Raw genomic sequence first — 23,827 nt, forward strand, 5'->3', positions numbered from 1 at the left:
TACATGTAGCCTTTCAGACCATGTTTTCCTCTGGATATATACCCATGAGTGGGATTGCAGGGTCATATGGTAGCTCTATTTTTAGTTTTTTAAGGAACTTTTTCATCTTGAACATTTTTTAAAAACCTGTAAAACTCCATGATAGGTGAGCCAAGACTTTTTAGGGAAAGTAACATTAGGATTATAAGTGGGCTTGTAAAAATGTAATTTTTAACAAATATAAGAAGATACAGATAATATTAATTTAAACATTATCATGAATGATATGTTTAATGTTTGTTAACTACCTCTGACTAGTTTAAAAAAACTCCCTAGCATCTTCTTTCTCAATTTGAAGTGGATGCTTTTAATTTTATTTTGGTTTATTGCAGTTATTTACATATCCACTATATTTTCCATGTCCGAACCTCCATTCAAATGTTGGGTGACTTACTGGTTTTATTTTTTTGTTGTTCACCCATTCCTCCCAATTTCCATTGAAATCTCAGAAACAGGAGTAGCTTGGATGCCTGAGATGGAAAACACTTTGGAAAAATTTAGCCTATTTGAGTAGGCATTTCTCAAACCACACCATCAGTGCACAGCTGTGTATAAAGGGCCTTTGGGTGGTGACTTCCTACTGTTATCACTCTCAGCCCTCTTGCATATATGTGAGACCCTTTCCCTCTCTCCATTCACTGCTGGCCTGTACTCTGTCTTGGATCTGAGACTTTGCTTCAGATTTCTTCAGAAGTAGTCTTTTGAAGGATACCTGAGTTGTTCTGATTCGGTTAAGACTTTTACAAGTCATGTAAATGTGTTTTTCCTTTCTTGTCTCATCTGTAAAATGAAGATAGTAATGCCGATTTATCTTTTTTCATTTCGTATCTTTATTGAAATACAGTTGACTTACAATATTTATTCCAGGTGTGTGTGTGTTAGTCCCTCAGTCCTATCTGCCTCTTTGTGACCCAATGGGCTGTGTAGCCTGCCAGACTCCTCTGTCCATGGAATTCTTTAGGCAAGAATACTGGAGTGGGCTGCCATTCCCTGCTCCAAGCTTCAGGTGTACAGCACACTAATTCCATCCTAGCCTATTTGTCTTATACAGATGTTTTAAGACTCAAATAAAATAATATAAGTAGAAATGCATTTGAATATAGAAATAGTATTTAGGGTAGTGTGTTACAATGTCTGTAGTAATGCAAAATATTATTTATTTTGCTATAAAATTTCCCATGTAATTCATTCCACCTTGGTTGTGAGAATCCTAAGTTAGCCTAACGTTAGAGTTCAGAGAAAAATAATTTTTTTTTTCTCTTCACAGAAAAAGATAATGCTAAATATGTTTTTAGACACAATGATGGCCGATCCTCCTCCCCAGTGCCTTGTCTGGCTACCTCTCATGCATAGGCTTGCCCACGTGGAGAATGGTAAGCAGAACTTTCATCATTCAGTCCCCTGTGCTGTAGGAAGTATGTGAACTGATAATATATGTAATGTCTTAGCTATTGTCACTGAAAATTGTAATTGATATTTGTTGGCACTCCATCATTTGAATTTGTAGTTTCAGCTTTCAAAAAAGAAAATTTATTTCTCAAAAATAAAAAAAGAGGAAAGGGGACATATTACATAGGATACCAATGTAGTAATATCAGGTCAGAAAACTTTGTGTTTCAAACTCTAGGCTTTTCTCCCCAAATTCCAGATGATTGTTTTCCGTTTGATCCCACCCGACTTAGCCGTGACTTCCTTTTTTTCCCCTGTAGTTTATAAAAAGCTTAGCTCCAAAAAATTGAATATATTAAATAGCCACCATTAAAATTATAATTATTTTGGAATAGTTTAAAGGAAAGTAGCTAAGATAGAATTTGCTACTTGGTTTCACCAGTACTCAGTTTTTTTCTTTACTACTGAATTACTCTCAGTATTCTCCCCAAGTGCATGCATGCTAAGTCACTTTAGTCATGTCCAATTCATGTGACCTCACGGACTATGTAGCCTGCCAGGCTCCACTGTCCATGGAATTCTCCAGGCAAGAATACTGGAGTGGGTTTCTTCCCGACCCAGGGATCAAACCTGTGTCTCTTGCATATCCCACTTTGGGAGGCGGGTTCTTTTGGAATTGAAATGGTATTTACCTCTGAGTAACTTCTTAGGTTTTTCTAGTATTGTTACCAGCTTAACTCCTTGATTAGGCTGTTTCAGTTCATTAAAGGAAAGGCCCTGTTTTCTCTGGACCTTCCCTTCTCTCATGGCTCTTGCCTGTCTCTCCTTATTCCACAGAAGAGAAAGAATGAAAGGTGACAGGCACTAAAAGTTAGAGTCCTCTTCTTCATTTTGTAAGAATGAGAGAACATAACCATACTCTCTTATATTCTCTGCCTCCTATTCATATCTTTTATTTTTTTTAATTTCTCAGCCTTTTGCCCAATTATGACTTTAGTTCACAAGTCCTTAGATGCAAGATTATTTTCCTAAAGTTCTGGAATTTCTTGAGTAGACTAAAACAGCTAAATTTTAAACAGGATTTTTGGAAAGAGCTTTGTGCTATTAAATTATAACAATATTGCTTCCTTGGGGGAGCAATACTTTTATAGTCCTAAATGTTTTAGTAGTTTCATATCCAGCTCATTTTCGTAAAATCGTTTTATGCCTAGTCTACCAAGTAGAGGGAATCTCATTTGTCAAGATGTATTATCATTATCCATGTGAACATTTTGTTGTGACTTTCTATGTAGTATTTATTGATTACATTCTTATGTGATTAACACTTTGATTACTCTTTAGAAATATCTTGGTGACAAAAATTTAAATTTCTTAGAGGAAGTTTCAGAGAAGGCAATGGCACCCCACTCCAGTACTCTTGCCTGGAAAATCCCATGGATGGAGGAGCGTGGTGGGCTGCAGTCCATGGGGTCGCTAAGAGTCGGACACGACTGAGCGACTTCACTTTCACTTTTCACTTTCATGCATTGGAGGAGGAAATGGCAACCCACTCCAGGGTTCTTGCCTGGAGAATCCCAGGGACCGGGGAGCCTGGTGGGCTGCCGTCTCTGGGGTCGCACAGAGTCGGACACGACTGAATCGACTTAGCAGCTGCAGAGGAAGTTTATACTTTCAACTTCTCATTCCAGATTTTACTCTTTCTGTTATTCTTTAGTGATCCTGTTGCATTATTTTTTTCACCAAGTGCTCAGGTTTTGTCCTTGTTTGTTTTGAGTCTTGATTCTCTAGTTAACCTACATTTTTGGAAGCAGGACTAGAAGTCCTTATAATTGAGATAAGATTGCCTTTGTATCCATAGAGCCATAAAGAGCTATTCAAATGATGATTTGACTATTACACCCCTCTTTCCTTTGACTTTGACTTCTTGTGTTCAGAATTGAATTGGCAAAGGGAACAATGTTGCTTTCAACATTTAAAAGTATAAATAACAATCTGAAATACACAGTTGTGCATTTATTGCCCACTTTCCACTCAATGAATTGGACTTTCAGGCTCCAGTAACCCTTATAAATCCTAATTGCCAGCTGGCGGTTGTCCACCAGGTAAGATGCTGTGTGAGGTGGAGAAAAGAGTGGCAGGTCACTGAGTTTCCCTTCCTCCAAATCACTGACCCTTCATTGGTTAGATTAGAGTACTTTATTTTATGTCAGTACTTAGAGCTCTTACCTAAAACTAGTACTTTTTTTTTTTTAATTAAAAAAAATTTTTTTTTAAATTGAAGGATGATTGCTTTACAGAATTGTGTTGGTTTCTGCCAAACCTCAACATGAATCAGCCATAGGCATACATATGTCCCCTCCCTCTAGAGCCTCCCTCCCACCTCCCTCCCCATCCCTACCCCTCTAGGTTGTTACAGAGCCCAGGTTTGAGTTCTCAGAGTCATACAGCAAATTCCCATTGGCTATTAAAACTAGTATTTTGATGTGGCTTGCCTTACTTTTTTTTTTTTGTTTACCAGTTCCCATTTGCTCCCCAGTATGTAATACTATTTAATTCAGCAAACATTTCAAGACCATCAGTCCAAGGGACTGTGTGAAATACCACTCGCAGGTAATAGAGACACATAGCGTGTCGTCCTGGCCCTCTCAGATTTTATGTTAGTGAAGGAGACGTGTCCACAGCCAACAATAACATCTCTTTAAAAGATATAGGATTGGAAGAGAAATTTGGAGTGAAGGTGTCTCTCCTTACTTATGCTGCTGCTACTGCTGCTAAGTCGCTTCAGTCGTGTCTGACTCTGTGCGGCCCCATAGACAGCAGCCCACCAGGCCCCGCTGTCCCTGGGATTCTCCAGGCAAGAACACTGGAGTGGGTTGCCATTTCCTCCTCCAATGCATGAAAGTGAAAAGTGAAAGTGAAGTCGCTCAGTCGTGTCCGACTCTTATTGACCCCATGGACTTCAGCCTACCAGGCTCCTCCGTCCATGGGATTTTCCAGGCAAGAGTACTGGAGTGGGGTGCCATTGCCTTCTCCATGTATGCAAACTTTGAGACATGAGTGATGTTTTAAAGACGGAAATTGATTGGTTTCTAAGGTGAATTGTAATCGATTCTCAATGGGACATTTTGGTATTGTCTTTTTATTTCAGTGAATGGCTGGTTCAGTTCAGTTCAGTCACTCAGCCGTGTCCAACTCTTTGCGACCCTATGAACCGCAGCACGCCAGGCCTCCCTGTCCATCACCAACTCCCGGAGTTTACCCAAACTCATGTCCATTGAGTCAGTGATGCTATCTAACCATCTCATCCTCTGTCGTCCCCTACTCCTCCTGCCCTCAATCTTTCCCAACATCAGGGTCTTTTCCAATGAGTCAGCTCTTCGCATCAGGTGGCCAAAGTATTGGAGTTTCAGCTTCAACATCAGTCCTTCCAATGAACACCCAGGACTGATTTCTTTTAGGATGGAATGGCTGGTTAGATGAACTAAATAGAAGACAGTTGCAATTCTTCAGTTCTAGCTGTGTTTTCACCTTGGCTTTTATGTTACATTTGGTCTTCCACTGCACTGACCTTCTTCTCCAAATGACAATGACTTCTCTCTCTCTCTGGCCCTCTCCTCCCGCCCTAAAGTCTTCCACCCTGTGGAGTGCTCCTATTGCCGCTGCGAGAGCATGATGGGTTTCCGGTACCGGTGCCAGCAGTGCCACAACTACCAACTCTGCCAAAACTGCTTTTGGCGAGGCCATGCCAGTGGCCCTCACAGCAACCAACACCAGATGAAGGAGCATTCCTCTTGGGTAACTGCTCTGTGTCTCAGTCTGTATCCCCAGCGCTTATCTGTTTCATCGGTAACAGCACTAAGGGCTTCTTTCCTGATAGATGCCTATCAGATGAGGATGTGGCGTCATCAAATATTAACCCTGACTTTTATGATGGGGTTTGCAGATACGCTGTGCTTCATCACTTGATTTGACAAGCAGAGTTGTTGTTGTTTGTTTGTTTTTTAACATTTGGCAACTTTGTATTCACATTAAATAAAATATCACCAGCATCTTCCCTTGACAAGACATTTGCTTTCACAAAATGGAGCTTTGTTTTTACATCTGTGTTGTACGTATTAAAGATGTTCCAGAGTGTATTTTGTGCTTTTCTTGAGCATTTAGGGTTAATGCTGCAGTGCACATGCTTTTGATGAAATCTTTGTGCACATTCTAAATTATCTCATTAACATAAGTTCCTACAAGAAGCTAGCTGCGTTATGTGGAAGATTTAAATTTCTTTTTTGCAAGCAAATTTTATTCATGCTCATAGGATTTAAATGTTGCAAAGAAAGCTGCATAAGATGAAGTTAGATTTTTGCCTCTTGAAAATTGGGGAAATACTGTATTTTACAGTTGCCACATTGATGTCTACTTTCAAAAGTAGTCTTTTAAATAACAATATTTAGGTGGAGGTCAGTGTTTAACTTTTCTGTGTAGTGTTTATAAATCATGTAACAAGTTTAGCATCAGTCATTTTTTTTCTTCCCTCCTTCCAGTTTATTTCTAGAGTTTTAAAAAATGCCATATTTTTATTTCCTAACAGTTGCTATAGCCTTGTTTTAAAACTTTTTCCTCTAGTTCTTGTTTGTTGATTGGTTGGTTGGTTTGCTAAAAGGTAGAAAAATATTTAGGGTCATAATTGTGGACCTAGGTTCTTTAGCCTGGGCATCGTACTAAACTTTAAGTATTAGAAAGCTTCATTTATTAGGGGCTGGGAGCAGGTCTTTTTTCTTTTAGTTAACCTTCTTAAAAATCAACCAAGAAAAAAGCAAATAAGGGATTAGTTAAAAACCAAGAGCAAACTTTAATCAAGTGTGTACTTCATTTCCTACATCTTTGATAATGTGTTAGAGATAATTTTTTTATTAGATGGCTTTTCAGTTACAATTAAACCATAAAACTTTGTTAAACTGAACCTCCTATCCTGAGTCTTGTTGTATTGTAAATTCCAATTTATTTTTTTGGTTGAGGAGACATTATTTTAAATTTTTTAAAAAGGCAAAGGGGGAAAAAAAAAACCCAATAGTTTATTCTCTTTCATTGGCTAGAAAGAATTTAAAGATTTTAAAATTGTTACTTTTTCTTCAGGTTTAAGTATCCCATGCTGTTAATTGACTTTTTAGTATTTTTTGGCTGTTTCTTGTTTAGAGTCTTACTCTTTACACTGAGATAGCTCTTTGCTATCTCAGAATGATTGGATTCTCTGAGTGTATCTACTGAAAATTCTCCTTCTAGATGTCAGGACTAGGAGGATGAGGATCTTCTTTTTCACCTTGGTTTAAACTTGCTCATTTAGCTAATTTCTAACCCTTGTAGAAATGGGAATTTTACATTTACTTAAACATCAGTGACTGTTTGAATATTGCTTTATGATTTACAAAGCAGTTTTTCATACCCAGTTGATCTATAGCATACCTAAAGTACAGAAATCACATGTGAAGTTTTAAATTTCTGTTTGATCCTCACAACACTCTTGTGAAGTAAGTCTTATACCCATTTTTTTAAAATTTCAGTTTTGTTATTTTTTTTCTAGTTTATTCATTCATTTTTGTGGTGGTGACTTAAGATTTCAAGAAAATCAAGTGTTATCAGCATACATAATTTTGATGCTGGTGTCATAAATGTATCAGTTCTGAATTTTGATGAGTATGTGCGTTACGATGGTAAATGCATCCTGGGAGGATCTTTTGGCAGTGTGTGTGTGTGTGTGTGTGTGACTTGTTTTTAAGATTAGGGCTCTGTGTGCGATGTTCTTGTTCTTTGAGGAAGATATGGGTGAATTTTGAGGCTAATTGGGTAAAGAAGTTTCCACCTAAGAAAAAATATATAATCAGTTTAGTGGTAATTTTTTTGAAGTTTGTCCACTATATTTGTATTAATATTTTGAATGAATGTTTCTCTGTATGTTTATAACAGATGAATTTAGTGTGCATGAATTCCGTTGTAGATTTGATATGTATATTGTTGGTGCTTGGAATTTTTATTTTTCCAAAAGTTCTGTTTAATGTTTTATGTAAGTAACTATGCAGTATACTTCATTATTCTTTTAGTCATCAATCCATTCTTTTACCTTTATTATAGAAAAGAAGCCATATGGTACCATACCTGTGATTCATTCTGTCCGTTTATTATTTATTCAAAAGATATTTTTTGAGCATCTGCTATGTTCCAGGCAGTGTAAAAGGCTTATGAGATCTATCTATGAACAAACCAGACAAAGACTCCTACCCTCAGTTCAGTTCAGTTGCTCAGTCGTGTCCGACTTTTTGTGACCCCCCATAGACTACAGCATGCCAGGCTTTCCTGTCCATCACTGACTCCCAAAGCTTGCTCAAACTCGTCCATTGAGTCGGTGATGCCATCTGTCTCCCCCTTCTCCTCCTGCTTCAATCTTTCCCAGCATCAGGGTCTTTTCAAATGAGTCAGTTCTTTGCATTAGGTGGCCAAAGTATTAGAGTTTCAGCTTCAGCATCAATCCTTCCAATGAATATTCAGGACTGATTTCCTTTAGGATTGACTGGTTTGTTCTTTTTGCTGTCCAAGGGACTCTTAAGAGTCTCCAACACCACAGTTCAAAAGCATCAATTCTTCGGTGCTCAGCTTTCTTTATAGTCCAGCTCTCACATCCATACATGACTACTAGAAAAACCATAGCTTTGACTAGATGAACCTTTGTTGGCAAAGTCATGTCTCTGCTTTTTAATATGCTGTCTAGGTTGGTCATAACTTTTCTTCCAAGGAGCAAGCATCTTTTCATTTCATGGCTGCAATCACCATCTGCAGTGATTTTGGAGCCCCCCAAAATAGTCTGTCACTGTTTCCATTGTTTCCCTATCTATTTGCCATGAAGTGATGGGACCAGATGCCATGATCTTCGTTTTTTGACTGTTGGGTTTGAAGCCAGCTTTTTCACTCTCCCCTCCCTACCCTGATGGAGCTTAAATTTTAAGGGGTGTTAAAGACACCACTAGGGCTTGCCAACATCACTGTTTTCCTGTTCTTGCTGGGCACACATCTAGACTACATTTTTCAGCCCCTCTGTATCTAAAAGGACCATGTAAATAACTCTTACCAGGAGAATGTGATTAGAGTGATACATGTCTTTCCAGAACAAGGCAGTTGATAGCTGGATGCCTTTTCTATTTTCTTTATCAGCTTAATGGAGAGAATTTCTTTAGGATCCAGAGAGGGTGAAACTATAAAATTTCTTAAGGACCCAGAGAGGGTAAAACTATAAAGAGAATTTCTTTAGGACCCAGAGAGGGTGAAAATATAAAATGAAAGGAAACTGGGTCTTTGAACAATGGGTGAGAAGAATCCTGCCAGCCTGTGTGACTCTCGTGGGAGCAAGAAAGAAACCTTGTATTAAGCCACTGAGGTTTTAGTTTTTGCTACAGTGGTTGATACTAGAAGTGGAGTTCTGTTAAAGCAAAACCTTTAAATCTGTTTCACTGACTTAGCAGTCAGGTAGCACTCTGATGAGGACGCTGCCTTTGGGGATGGGAAGGACTTGCAGGTTCCGCAGAGGTGACCAGTTTGGTAAATTTGTCATCCATGGTAACTTGGGAAACCTACCTCATGCCAGGTTAACTCTTGGTCAAACATTGGAAAAGGTCACAGTGTGTGTTGACTTATTGTTAAGGAATTATGTGAAAGAGAGGAGTTAAGGAAAGAATTGGCTAGTTTTCAACCAAAAAAACGAAAGGGAATAGAGAAAGTTCTGAGAGTTGGGGCAGAGAAAGGAAAAGCAGACTGTTTTAGAGAGCAGGAGATAAGAGTTGAGAGAGGCTTCGAGCATCAAAGACCTAGTAAACATTCTCAGTTGAAAAAAAGTAACCCAGTCCTGTGGCCAAGCTCAGATGAAGGGTGAAAGTCCATCAGAACTGCTGCTCTCACCAGAATTATCTTGCTCCCACCTGCATAGCTTCTGATTTACTGGCTCCGGGATACACAGAACCTGGACACAGGCTGCTTTTGAAAGTTTCCCCAAGTGATTCTGTTTTGCAGCCAAAGTCGGAAACCGCTGACCTATTGTTTCATCTGGCCTCCAGGTGGCTGCTGTTAGTTGAAAGCAAGAGTCATGGAGGCAAACACATAAATCAGGATTGAGAATTATGTCTGGAAAAGAACTTTGTGTGTGGTTTCTGGCACATGGAACTGACTAGAAACAAATAGATCAAAGGCCTGCTAAGTTTTTGAGGGAATTATATTGGCAACGGAACCATGAGCCTGACTATTTGAGCTGTAAATGTAAAACTATTTAAGGACCCAGAACTTGCTCTGGAAAGAGGTGGGTTGTGAAGGTTTTACAGCCCCTTAGGAGGGCATGCCAGAGCCTACTTGAACCAAGGAGGATATTGGATGAAGAAGAACCTTCTGCTCTTACCCTGCTATTTATTGTATGTTGGGACTAGGGAAGGCGGGTGCAGATAACACGCTTGTTCAGTTCATAGGATGCAGCCTCAGGAACTGCACCTGGTCTTGATGAAGAAGAGTGTGCAAGAGTCAGAGGTCCTGCACTTGTAGTTAAATGCCCTGACTGAATGGGACTTTAGGTTTGCTTTTGGGTAGTGGGGGAGGTTTGAGTGTGTTCTCTGTGTAGCAGAAGAAAGATTAGAAGTACTTACCAGTATCCATGCTTTCCTTTTCTTCCTGGATCAATTCAGTTTAGTCACTCAGTTGTGTCCGATTCTTTGCAACCCCATGCACTGCAGCACGCCAGGCCTCCCTGTCCATCACCAACTCCTGGAGTCCACCCAAATCCATGTCCATTGAGTTGGTGATGCCATCCAACCATCTCATCCTCTGTCATCCCCTTCTCCTCCTGCCTTCAATCTTTCCCAGCATCAGGGTCTTTTCCAATGAGTCACTTCTTCACATCAGGTGGCCAAAGTATTGGAGTTTCAGCTTCAGCATCAGTCCTTCCAGTGAATATTCAGGACTGATTTCCTTTAGGATTGACTGACTGGGTCTCCTTGCAATCTAAAGGACTCTCCAAAAGTCTTCTCCAACACCACAGTTCAAAAGCATTAATTCTTCTGCGCTCAGCTTTTTTTATAGTCCAACTTTCACATCCATACATGAATAGACTACTGGAAAAACCATAGCTTTGGCTAGATGGACCTTTGTTGGCAAAGTGATGTCTCCTGGATATATAACTAGATTATATAACCCATCCTCCTTGTAGCCAGATGGGCTGTGGGACTAGTTCTTACCAATGGAATTTGTTTGGAAGTGATCTATATTAGGGTCAAGGTTCAGTTCAGTTCAGTTGCTCATTTGTGTCCGACTCTTTGCGACCCCATGAACCCCAGCACGCCAGGCCTCCCTGTCCATCACCAACTCCCGGAATCCACCCAAACCCATGTCTATTGAGTCGGTGATACCACCCAACCATCTCATCCTCTGTCATCCCCTTCTCCTCCCACCTTCAATCTTTCCCAGCATCAGGGTCTTTTCAAACGAGTCAGCTCCTTGCATCAGGTGACCAAAGTATTGGAGTTGCAGCTTCAGCATCAGTCCTTCCAGTGAACACCCAGGACTGATCTTTAAGATGGACTGGTTGGATCTCCTTGCAATCCAAGGGACTCTCAAGAGTCTTCTCCAACACCACAGTTCAAAAGCATCAATTCTTCTGTGCTCAGCTTTCTTTATAGTCCAACTCTCACATCCATACATGACCACAGGGTCAAGGTAGTTAGCAGCAATTGTGTCTTCTCCAGTCTCTCTCTCTTTACCCTTCCCACTCCCTCTGTACATTTGCCCAAATGAAAGGATCTCTGTTAGTTCCCAGAGGCAGAGTCCTTAGATGAAAGGAAGCTGGGTGCCTGGATCAGAATCCGTCTGCCAGTTTACACTCTCACATGAGCAAGAAATCAGAAAAAAGAATGAAGGGTAGGAGTGGGGAGAGTCTTAGAGGCCTTGTTGACAAAATGAGATTTGAGCGGTCTTAGATGTTTGCCTGCAGACACCTGGGAAGAGCAGGAGTTTTCAGTGTCATGGCTGTAGAGCAAGACTGTGCCTGAATTCAGGGAACAACAACAAAAAAAAGAGTAGACAGAATGGACAGAGCAAGGGGAGGGTTGTAGGAGAGGAGGTCAAAGAGGTAGCAAGGGCCTTGGTGGCCATCATAAAGACTTCGACTTTTACTACAAGTGAAAGAAGAAATCTTTAGAGTTTTGAGTAGAAAAATAGCTTGCATTGATTTATATTTTTAAATGATCAGTCTGGATGCCATGTAAAAAGTGCACAGTGAAAGGAAAAGATAGAAGCAGGCCACTTTGGGGAGGTAATTGCAGTAATTAAACAAGACATGATAGGATATTAGCAATAGAGATAAAAAGAATTAGTAGCAGTAAAAAGAATTGAATTAAGATATATTTTATAAATCTGTCTCATGGGTTGAATGTGGCTTGTGAGAGGAAAGGAGTCCAAGGAAATGCTAAGATTTTGTCCTTAACAGTTATAAGGATGGAATTGCCATCAGCTGAGGCAATGGCAGCCCACTCCAGTACTTTTGCCTAGAAAATCCCATGGATGGAGGAGCCTGGTAGGCTGCAGTCCATGGGGTCGCTAAGAGTCGGACACAACTGAGCGACTTCACTTTCACTTTGCACTTTCCTGCATTGGAGAAGGAAATGGCAACCCACTCCAGTATTCTTGCCTGGAGAATCCCAGGGATGGGGGAGCCTGGTGGGCTGCCGTCTATGGGGTCGCACAGAGTTGGACATGAAGAAGTGACTTAGCAGCAGCAGCAGCAGAGATGGGGAAGGTTTGGGCTAAAGATCATTTAACAGTGATAAAAAAAAAACCCAAAAACCTACAACACTACATCTAGAATACTTTAAAAGAATCTTCCTCCAAATCTGAATCATTTAAATATGGCAATAAAAATTCTACTAATATGATGAGTAGTTAATTGAATAAAGTTTTCCTTGTAAAAGTATGATTTAATAGAAAATATGATAGTCTCTGTGACTGAGTTAACCATTTAAATCCTCATTCAGATCATAAGGCTGGGATGATTGACAGGAGCCATCTCTGTGGGCCTCTGAGTGTGGCTTCATGGTGTGGATACTGTGTTTTAAGAGAGAACATCCCTGCAGGAAGCAACTGGAGTACCAGCGTGCCTGGAGCTCTGGGGAAAGCCGCAAGGCCTTGTCTGACCTGGCTGTGAAGTTATATTATAATACTCCACCATATTCTGCTAGTCACAGTTGCTAAGGCTGGAGAGAAGGGACTTCATCTCTGATGATGGTGGGGTGGTGATAAAATTCATCACAGTGGAGCCTGGGTGGCAGGAGAGATCACTGCAGTTATGTTTGGAAAATACAGTCTGCCACCCAGAGGATAAAGCCTTACAGTCTGAACAAGGATTTCCATTCAGCCAAGGAGACTATCAAGTTTTTCTACTAAATTAGTACAGTTTGGCGGCATTAAGTTTATTCATATTGTTGTGCAGCCATCACTGCCATCCATCTCTGGGACTTCTTCATCTTCCCAAACTGAAACTCTAAATCCTTTCCTGATATGCAAGGAGGATGGAGATAAACAAGCCTGCTCCCACTCCTTGCCTTCCCCTGCCCCGCCTTACATTCTGATCTCTGTGCATTCTGGTCTTCACTTTACCAGGAGAAATTTGACCAATTTCCATGTGGTCGTGACCAATTCCCATGTGCTCATCAGTTCACGGTAGGGAGTATGTGTTTGTGTACAAAGTATACTTATACCGCAGTACAGTTTCTTGGTAGAATGTCTTGGTAGAGGTAGTTATGTATGGATATGGAAATTTCACCTTTCTTCCCACCAGATGGCAGACTCCACCTCAGAACAAAGTTATCCTATACTTGAAAACCTATAAATGACAAAGTATTGGATTTAACAACCTCTATTACTATGATTGCTTTTTTTTTTTTGAGTAAATGTTAATGGGCAACTCATATATGTCCAGTGTAGTTGTTTGGGCAGTGATGATATTAAACCATTTACTTGAAGCGGTCAGAGAAGCTTATGTTGTTATAGACTTGAAACAATTAAGACTATTGACTTTTGTCAGAAGCAGATTTCATTTTCATGTGGTCAGTATACCCCGCCTCCCATCTCTAAAATTCTAAAAGATAGTATGTCTTCATGGAGGAGGAGGTATGTTTCTTGGCCATGCCCCTGTTTAGTTCTAAATAGTTACATGTCATAGTTCAACAGCTACTTTGTACATAGTACAAAACTAGGCAGGAAGACTATTTTTTACTTTTTTTTTGATCTTTATTATTTATTTTTTTGGTTGTACCACTTGACGTGTGGGATCCTAGATCCCTGACCAGAGATCAGACCCATGCTCTTTGCAGCGGAAGAGTAGAGCCTTAATCACTGGCCCACAGGGGACATCCCAGGAGGAGTATTTTTTAAAGGCATAAAGCAGTATCCTCACTTATAGCAAGTTATAGAAAGAGGTGAGATACACAGGTGAAGAAAACTGGTACAAAATCTAGTCCCTTCGGCCAATGCCCCCTGCTTCTCAGAGAAACTGCTGAGACTTGCACACTGTGGCTTCACTCCGTGTTGACTGCAAGGAGAGCAAACCAGTCCATCCTAAAGGAAATCAACCCTGAATATTCATCGGAAGGACTGGTACTGAAGCTCCAATCCTTTGGCCACCTGATGCGAAGAGCCGACTCATTGGAAAAGACTCTGATGCTGGGGAAGATTGAGGACAAGAGGAGAAGTGGGTGACAGAGGATGAGATGGTTGGATGGCATCACGGACTCAATGGACATGAGTTTGAGGAAACTCAGGGAGATAGTGATGGACAGGGAGGCCTGGTGCGCTGCAGTCCATGGGGTCGCAAAGAGTTGGACATGACTTAGTGACTGAACAACAACAAAATGTTAAATAGTTGCCATTGAGCTGACAATTGCACTCCTAGGTGAAACTTGAGAATTCTCTTTTGAGAATTGGAGATACTCTGTCCACACAAAAGCTTGTACATGAATGTTCATAGAGACAGCATTCAAAATACCTAAAAAGTGGAAATAGACCCAAATGTCTGCCAACTGATGAACAGATAATCAAAATGTGTTATGGCAACATAGTGGAATATTACTAGGCAACAAAAAGTAATGAAGTGCTGATGCATGCTTTCAAGGGAAGAACCCTTGAAAATATGTAAGTGGAATCAGCCAAACATAAGATGGCACACAGGGTATGATTCCATTTATATGAAATGTCCATGATAGGCAAATGTGTAGAGACAAGGTAGGTTAGTGGAGTGGGGGAAAAGAGTACTGAGTTTCATTTAAGGGTGAAAAAAAGATCTAAAATGAGATATTAGTTTTGGTTAATAACTTTTTAATATAGTTTAAAAACCACTGAATTGTGACTTTAAAAAGGTGAGTTTTATGATATGTGAAGTATGTATCTCAATAAAGCTGTTAAAAATTGGTCAGGGAAAGTTTTTCTTAAGAAGTGACATTTGAGCTGAGATTGGAATGACTAACTTGAGGTTGGTGGTTATGAATTCAAAGTCAGACCAGTTGGTGTAGTTGTGTATTTTACTTCCGCCCCCTCCAGTGTGTGAGAAGCAGAGTAGGTAGAGTTGGTGTTTTAAAAAAAGAGTATGACAAAGGAAGAGAGCTGGTGAGAGAGGTTGGAGAGTATGCAAAGAAGTTACTGTAATAATGGGCAGTGGTGTGCAGGTTGGCTAAAGAGAGAAATGAGACCGTGAGGAAGATGAGGGACGGGGTGAAGGTGGTAGGTTCAATGACGTTTAGGTCCCACTGGTGTTGAAGTTTTGCTGGAGGCAGAACACTGGAAGGAGTGAGCTAGAAAGATAGAAGTTGGCGTGAGAGCAGGGTGCTTGACTCAAGGTTTTAGATAATATATGACAATTGGTAATACAGTGTTCTAGAACAAGACTTGAAACTGGTGGCTGATGCAGAGTGGAGGACAGGTTGTTGTAGGAGAGTTCAGGGAAGACCAGTGTATAGGTTTCTTAAAGTTGCTGTAACAAATTACCACAGACACGGTGGCTTAAAACAGAAATTTATTCTGTCACAATTCTGGACACCACGATCTTTTATTTTATTTTAAAGTTTATTTTATTGAAGTGTAGTGGATTTACAATGCTGTGTTAATTTCCACTGTACATCAAAGTGATTCAGTTTTATATATATATATATATATATACACACACACACACATACACATGTACATTCTTTTTCATGATCTTTTTCACTGTGGTTTATCAGTGAATAATTGACTGATATAGAATATCAGTCAATATAGAATATTGACTATAATTAGAGCTTCCCTGGTGACATAGCATTAAAGAATCTGCCTGCCAATGCAGGAGATGTGTGTTCAATCCTTGGGTTGAGAAGGAAATAACAGAATGGAGATGGAAATGGCCACCCGCTCCAATATTCTTGCCTGGGAAATCCCCTGTCCGTGGTGGGCTACAGTCCATGGGGTCACAAGAGTCAGAAACGACTTAGTGACTAAATGACAACAACAAATTGAATATAGTTCTCTATGCCATACAGTAGGACCTTGTTGTTTATCCCTTCTGTATGTAATAGTTTGCATCTACTAACCCCAAACTCACAGTCCATCCCTCCCTCACCTCCTCCTTGGCAACCATAAGTCTGTTCTCTGTCCATTGACACCACAATTTGAAATCAAGATGTGAGCAGGGCGACACTCCCTGTGGAGGCTCCAGGGAAGAATTCATTTGTGTTAGGGTTCTCCAGAGAAATAGAATCAATCGGGTTTACATTTATATAAGAAGTGATTTATTATAAGGAATTGGCTCATGCAACAATAGAAGCTGACAAGCCCCCAAATCTGTGGGAAGAGGCAGAAAGCCAAGAACCCAGGAGAGCCAAGGATGTAGTTCCAGCTTGGGTCTGAAGATGTGAGAACCAGAACTGATAATGTAGATCTGTGTCTGAAAGGCCTGCAGGCATGAGACCCAGGAAGAACAGATGTTTCCATTCAAGTCCAAAAGCCAGAAAACCAGTGTCCCAGTTCAAAAGAATTCTCTCTTACTTGAAGGAGGGTCAGACATTTTATTCTGTTCAGGTCTTCAACCGATTGGATGAGGCCCACCCACATTAGAGAAATCTGCTTTACTCAGTATACCAATCTGTGTGTTAATCTCATCCAAAAACACCCTTTATAGGAGCACTCAAAATACTGTTTGTTTGCATGTCTTGGCACACTGTAGCATAGATGAGCTGGCACACAGAATTAACCATCATGCCATTCTTTGTCTCTTCCACTTTTGTGGCTGTTGTCATTCCTTGACTTGTAGCTGCCTCACTCCTTGGTCACATGACTGCTTCCTCTTCTCTTTCTTCTCTGTTTGTCTATCTTATAAAGATACATGTAATTGCATTTAGGGCCCACCCAGATAATCCAGGACAAATACTTCCTTCCCAGATCTTTAACTCAGTTACCTATTTTCCGTAGAAGGTAATATTTGCTCTTCTGACATATAGGGTGCTTATTCTCAGGTTCCAGAGTTTAGGATTTGGGCATATCTTTTGAGGGGTTCACCATTCAATCAACCACAGTAGTGTTTGGAAAAGGTCAACTATGTGGATGTTGAAATGAGTAAGAATTATGGCAGTAATATTGAACTCCACTAGAGAGGGATATTTAGGGTTTTGGTGACATGAAATTCATGTCATGATCACATGAAATTCAAAAGTAGGGTTTTAAGGGAAAGGGGAGAAAATCTGAGAATAGCTATCAGGTTCTAGGAGGACATCTCCCCCACACCCCCGCTGGAGATCCAGCTGTTTGAGGGATGTGAGAGAAAAAGCGGCTGCCACTTGAATAGCTGGAGAGGAAGCCAAGCCTTCAGGGAAAGCCAGATTTCCTAGTAGAGCAAGAAGGTGAATGTAAGACTCAGAGGATAGGATCCTCAGACAGAGAAGGGGTTTTGCTGATGGTAGACTTGCAGACAAGTTGAAGGATTTGAGAGTGGAGGGTTAGTAGGAGATGGGGTCTTGTGAGGCTGTGCAGAACCTTACGAAATCAAAGTCCAAGTGGGAAACTCGAGTCTCTTATGAAACAGGTGTAACCTGTGATAAAAGTTGTACTGAAATTAGCCCATCTCCTAGGCAGATCATGGTGCTGCTGATGAGAGTATTGTTGGGAGAGGGTCTTGCCAGGAGCACATAGACCTCTGGGTTCCCATCTTTTTTTTTTTTTCTTATGCAGTTTAAAAGATTTTATTTATTTTTAATTGAGGGATAATTGTTTTACAGTATTGTGTTGGTTTCTGCCAAACATCAATATGATCAGTCATAGGTACATATTGGTCCCCTCCCTTTTGAACCTTCCTTCCCCCCATCTCCCTCCCCATTCTACCTCTGCCAGTTGTTACAGAGCCCCACTTTGAGTTTCCTGAGTCATACAGCAAATTCCCATTGGCTCTCTATTTTACATATGGTTATGCGTGTTGCCGTGTTACTGTCTCCATGCATCCCACCCTGTCCTTCCTCCCCGCCATTCATAAGTCTGTTCTCTGTGTCTGTGTCTCCATTGCTGCCCTGCAAATAATTTCATCAGTACCATCTTTCTAGATTCCGTATATGTGCATTAGTATACAATATTTGGTTTTCTCTTTCTGACTTACTTCACTCTGTATAATAGGCTCAGATTCATCCACCTCATTAGAACTGATTCAAATGCATTCCTTTTATGGCTGAGTAATATTCCACTGTGTATATGTACCACAGCTTCTTTATCCATTCATCTGTTGATGTACATTTAGATTGCTTCCATGTTCTAGCTATTGCAGATAGTGCTGCAGTGAACACTGGGGTGCATGTGTCTTTTTCAATTTTGGTTTCCTCAGGGTATATGCCTAGTAGTGGAATTGCTGGGTCACATGGCCCAGCAAAAGCAGTTCCGAGAGGCAGGTTTATAGCAATTCAATCCTACATCAAGAAACAGGAAAAACACTGAATAGACAACCTAACTTTACATCTCAGACAACTGGGAAAAGAAGAACAAAAAAACCCCAGAGTTCGCAGAAAGAAGGAAATTAAAAAGATCAGAGTGGAAATAAATGAAAAAGAAATGAAAGAAACAATAGTAAAAATGAATAAAACTGAAAGCTGGTTCTTTGAGAAGGTAAACAAAAGTGACAGACCTTTAGCCAGACTTGTCAAGTAAAAAAGAGAAGAATCAAAGCAACAAAATTAGAACTGAAGAAGGAGCGGTTACAACAGACGATGCAGAAATACAAAGGATCAGAAGAGACTGTTATGGGTTTCTGGCTTTATTCCCTTTCATGGTGGTGTGAAGACCTGGGGAAATGTGACCTGAAGTTCTCCTGATGGCAGCTACACTGGCTGCTTCATTGACCATGGGCTTCCTTCTGAAATTATGAATTTCTTGGGCCCTCCAAGAGGTAAAAGGAATAGGCTAGAGGTATCCTGACAGCATGTATCAGCAATTTCAGTGGGTTGAGTGGGATGTTTTACATATTGCTCTTCGTAGCATCTGAACGTTGCCCCAATCTACTCTGATATTTGGATGCACTGTGTATCCTTAAACCCACTTACAGCTGCAGAAGTGCTGAGTTTGAACGCAGAACACGAAATGGACCCACGTGTTTAGAAAGATGGATACTTATTCAAGAAAGTATTGGTGTGTAGTTTATGAAATAATAAGGGTTTTTTTCAACTAGCCTGATTATTTTTAGAACAGAAATGACAGGGAGGTTTTCCATTGCAAAGAAATGTATGACTTAACCGAAACCAAGCAGTTCTTCAAGTGAGCAGTTTCCTCTGGCAGTCATCTCACCCGCCGCCCTTTCTCCAGCGTTAGATCTCTCTTGATTCTTACAAGTGGCTACCAGAGCCGAACTGAAGAATGTGTATCCTGCTTCCATGTGTAGAGAGAATTAGAGGAATCTGTAGGACACAACAGTGTGAATTGTTGCTCTGTTTCTGCATTAACTCAGATCAACTTAGCAGCAGCAGCAGCATCAGTGATGATTGCCAGTGTGTCTAATACATTCTGAGATCTGTAGATACAGATTTATGGTAGAACTGTTTCTCTAAATACACTTAATACATGTGTATTGTATATTTATCACCTTTTATCTCTGCTTAATGACTACAAAATGTCCAATTATGAAACTTGGACTATCTACAATAAACTCATATTTTCATGGGTTGCACCATGAAAAGGAACCCATATTCTGTGCAGCATTCTCTCCTGAGCTGCTTTTCTTTTTTTTTTTAATTGAAGTATCGTTGATTTACAGTATTATATTTGTTTCAGTTGCACAACACAGTGATTCAGTGAGCTGTCTTTTCTTCTCTTGCTGCGACCTCTGAGTGTTTTCACATAGTTCGGGGTTTTAGATGACCCTCCGCACCCACCCTCCAGCACTTACAGATTTTTGCAGTTCTGAATTCCAGCCCAGGCTTCTGGTCCAGGTTAAGACTCCTGTATTCAGTGGTCCTATAGACATTTCTGTCTTGAAGTCTCACTAGCTTTTCTGTCAACACATGATCCTAATAATTTTTTCAGTCAATTTTCTTTTTTAAAAAATTTTACGTATTTATTTTTGGCTGTGCTGGGTTTTCGTTCCTGCCCGGGCTTTTCTCTAGTTGCGGTGAGCAGGGGCTGCTCTCTCGTTGCAATAGCTTCTCTTGTTGCAGAGCATGGGCCCTTGGGTGTGCGGGCTTCAGGAGTTGCTGCGTGTGGGCTCTAGAGCACAGGCTCAGTAGTTGTAGCACACGGGCTTAGTTGCTCTGCAGCATGTGGGATCTTCCCTGACCAGGGATCAAACTCTTGTCTCTTGTATTAGCAGGCAAATTCTCTACCACTGAGCCACGAGGGAAGCCACAATTTTCTTAGACTTCTAAGTAGCTAACTATATTGCCTATGGGAAACAGTAACGTAATCATTTCCCAATAGTTATACCTTTATTTTTTTAACCTTTGTTTTGGCAAGAATTTCTGGATCGGCACTTCCCAAAATTGCCTGAAAAAGAATCAGCTGGGCAACTTGTTTTAAATATACAGAGTACTATGTCTCTGCCCTTGGGAATTTTAACTTAGTAGGTCTGGGTTGAGGCAGAGGAATCTGTTTTATTTTTAAATAAATACCATAGGAATTTTTAAATCTTCAGATAATGTTGGGAAACACCGTTTCAGAGCTAATATTTTAATAGTGGTGATAGTCCTTGGTTCTCGGCTATGGAGCATCTGTATCACGTATGATGTTAATTGACTTCTGGTTCTGTTCCTGCCTTCACCTATGGCATTGTCTGTGACACCCGTTGGAGATATTGTGTGCCCAGGTGTCAGGGGGCTGTCTCAGTCAGGCAAAGAACTTTCTGCCCTGATAATCATTCCATAAGCATTTCTAGTACCTGTTCCGCTTCAGGTTGCAGAAAGTGCTGCCATACGAAGAAGCACACAGTGGGTCTTACTGGTTTTCTGACCTTCATGCCTTCTCTAACCTCCACCCTCCCTTTCCCAGGACTCCGGATGCCTATGAAACTTTTCCTATAGTACACTTGTGTGCTGCCCCTTTTTTGTCTTAGCTGACTAGACCTTTTGTTTGCCCAAACCTGAAGTATTGGTCATAGTTCTCCTTCCTCATCCTACCCAGACATGCAGTCTATTACTGCACGCGAGTCAGAGAGCTGTCGGTTCTGTATATGCTAGAAGCAGCATCTAAATCAGACATGATTTATAGCACACTGGGGTTTTGTCTTTTGTTAATGGAGTAATGTTCTGAAAGCTTCTTTAGTTGTGTCTTTGGACTGGGACTTTCAGCTGTAGCTCACAGATAGCACTGTGACAGTGTTGAACTATTTCCAATTCTTATTCTACCATATTTTCTTACTTTTATATCTTTGAATCTGTTGTTCTAGCTACGTTTGTCTCCTCTCTTCCTCATCCTCCCCAATTTCCCTTGCCGACTTCTGTTCAGCCTCTGAGATTCCGCTCAGCCATTGCCTCTTTTCCTGAACCCCAAGTTGATTTATGTGTCTTTTCTTGCTCTGCTGTGACATACTGAATAGAAGGCACTTATGCGATTGTAATTATCTGTTCACTTGTCTGTAGATTCTATTAGCTTGTAAGTCCTTAGTATGTTGCTAGCCTGCATACCCCAAGCGTTTGTTAAAGAACTTTATAAAGTTGGCATCTCCCACTTGTTCCAGTTTTTAAACTACTTTTGATCATGAGAATGTTCATTTTGTCTTCCTTGACTTGCAGAAGGTGTGAGAGATTGATAATGTCCAATTTTGGCAAGAATGTGGAGGAGAGGACTTGGTAGAAGTATGAACTGATGGAACATGTGAAAGATAAAATTTTAAATGCATATAACCTTTGACCCAGCAATTCTCCATATAGGAATTCTCCCACGAAGACCCTTGCACCAGGTATATCAGGGTTTAGGGATGAAGAGATGACCAAAATATCCAACAGTAGTGAAATGGTGAAATTTATTATGGTGTATATATGTGTACATGTGTGTGTGTGATTATATATATATATAATTATAGCTGTGGAATTCTGTGTAGCAGTCAAAATAACTGAGCTAGATCTGTATGTTCAGATATGGAAAGAGGTCCATAATATATATTCATCTTCATCCTTCCTCAGAAATATCCTCTGCTTTGAATTTAGTGCTTAACACTTCCATTCATATTTTTGTATTTTTATTACACATGTGTGTGACCATTAAAACATATAGCATTATTTCTCATTTTTTATTTTTTATTGAAGGATAATTGCTTTAGAGAATTTTGTTGTTTTCTGTCAAACCTGAACATGAATCCGCTATAGGTATACATATATCCCCTCCCTTTTGAACCTCCCTCCCATCTCCCTCCCCATCCCATCCCTCTAGATTGATACAGAGCCCCTGTTTGAGTTTCCTGAGTCATACAGCAAATTCCCATTGGCTATCTATTTCACATATGGTAATGTAAGTTTCCATGCTACTCTTTCCATACATCTCAGCCTCTCCTCCCCTCTCCCCATGTCCGTAAGTCTATTCTCTATGCCTGTTTCTCCACTGCTGCCCTGTAAATAAATTCTCCAGTACCATTTTTCTAGATTCTGTATATTGACTTTGTCAGAATAGCATCATCCTGTACCTTCTTTTGTTCACCTACATTGTTTATAAAATGATCTCCATACTGATATGGTTATTTTCAATGCCATATAAAATTCAGTTCTCTTAATATTACCACATTTAATTTATTCTCTTATTGCCTGACATTCAACTTGTTTCTACTTTTCCAAACAAAGCTTTAGTAGGTTTTCTGGTACACAGGTCATCTCATGCAGCCCAGAGAGTTTTTCTATGGTATAGTTTTAATAGTGGGATTCCTGAGTCCAGAAGAGTGTTATAACTTATTTATGCGTAACATAGCAATTGTTGGTACTTCAAGGGTACCCCTCCCAGCCCCAGGGTTGATGTGTATGGAACCATAAATACTATATTGGCTGTTGTGGTGCACATAGGAATGTCAGTCTGTTGATGTTGAATGCCAGCAAATCTGTATAATTTTTTTTTCCTGAAAAGGAAACTGTTTGCTACTCAAGCCAAGTTCTCCTTTTCATTACACAACTCCAACCTCAGCTCTTATTGAGCCAGTTGAAATAGCAGTGGTTCCTTTTTTATGGGTCAAGAGGTTATAATTTATCAGCATGTTTCAGGAGCCGTATGTGAACTAATTACTTTTTATTCTACCTAGATATAGTCTCATAAGTGAGAAACAAGGTCAGGAAAGTATTGCTCCTCAGGATAGGAATAGCATTTAGGGTGTTCTTGCTTGGAAATAGTTGATATGGGCAGCTGAGAGGGGCTCAGAGCAAGTGACAGAGTGACTCTGGTAGTATAGCCTGGTGATACAGGTGTCTCAGGCAAATGTAGTGTACATAGGACCTGGGGTTGGACGGGCAGAGGTGCTTGGTGACCTCTTGGAGAATAGGGATCCTGTGTTCATAAGACTAGCTACAGAGCTTTTCCACGAGGTTGGCACCTTCTGTCCCTTCCTTCACTCTCACTGAAAACAAGTCCTGCTTCTCCCTTTCAAGTAAGCATGAGCACAGATAGGATAGATGGTCTCAACAAGGAGCCTTGACTACAAAGATGAGCACTTCATTAAAAATCACCAGAAACAGCTATGCAAAGGAGATCACAGAAGCGTTTATTTTGGACATAGAATTCATAGAACAAGTGGAACTAGATTTTAAAATTGTGTAGTTGAACTCTTGGAGAGATGTGAACAGTTTTTTAAAAATTAACTATTTTTGAATGTATTGGGTCTTTGTTGCTGGAGCAGGTTTTTTCTAGTTGTGGTGAGCAGGGGCTA

General features: G+C 40.4%; 1 protein-coding gene across 14 annotated transcripts in view; it reads left to right on the top strand.

Annotated features, from left to right (window-relative positions):
* DTNB (dystrobrevin beta) overlaps nt 1-23,827 on the top strand; it is a 241,753-nt gene that overhangs the window by 86,146 nt on the left and 131,780 nt on the right. For all 14 annotated transcript variants that reach the window (XM_005213006.5, XM_059891335.1, XM_024998836.2 and 11 more), the window contains 2 exons: nt 1,307-1,412; nt 5,057-5,223. In XM_005213006.5, the coding sequence (XP_005213063.1) occupies nt 1,307-1,412; nt 5,057-5,223 (273 nt within the window). The remainder of the gene's footprint in view (nt 1-1,306; nt 1,413-5,056; nt 5,224-23,827) is intronic.

Source organism: Bos taurus, chromosome 11 (genome assembly GCF_002263795.3).
Source record: "Bos taurus isolate L1 Dominette 01449 registration number 42190680 breed Hereford chromosome 11, ARS-UCD2.0, whole genome shotgun sequence".
Taxonomy (NCBI): Eukaryota; Metazoa; Chordata; class Mammalia; order Artiodactyla; family Bovidae; genus Bos; species Bos taurus.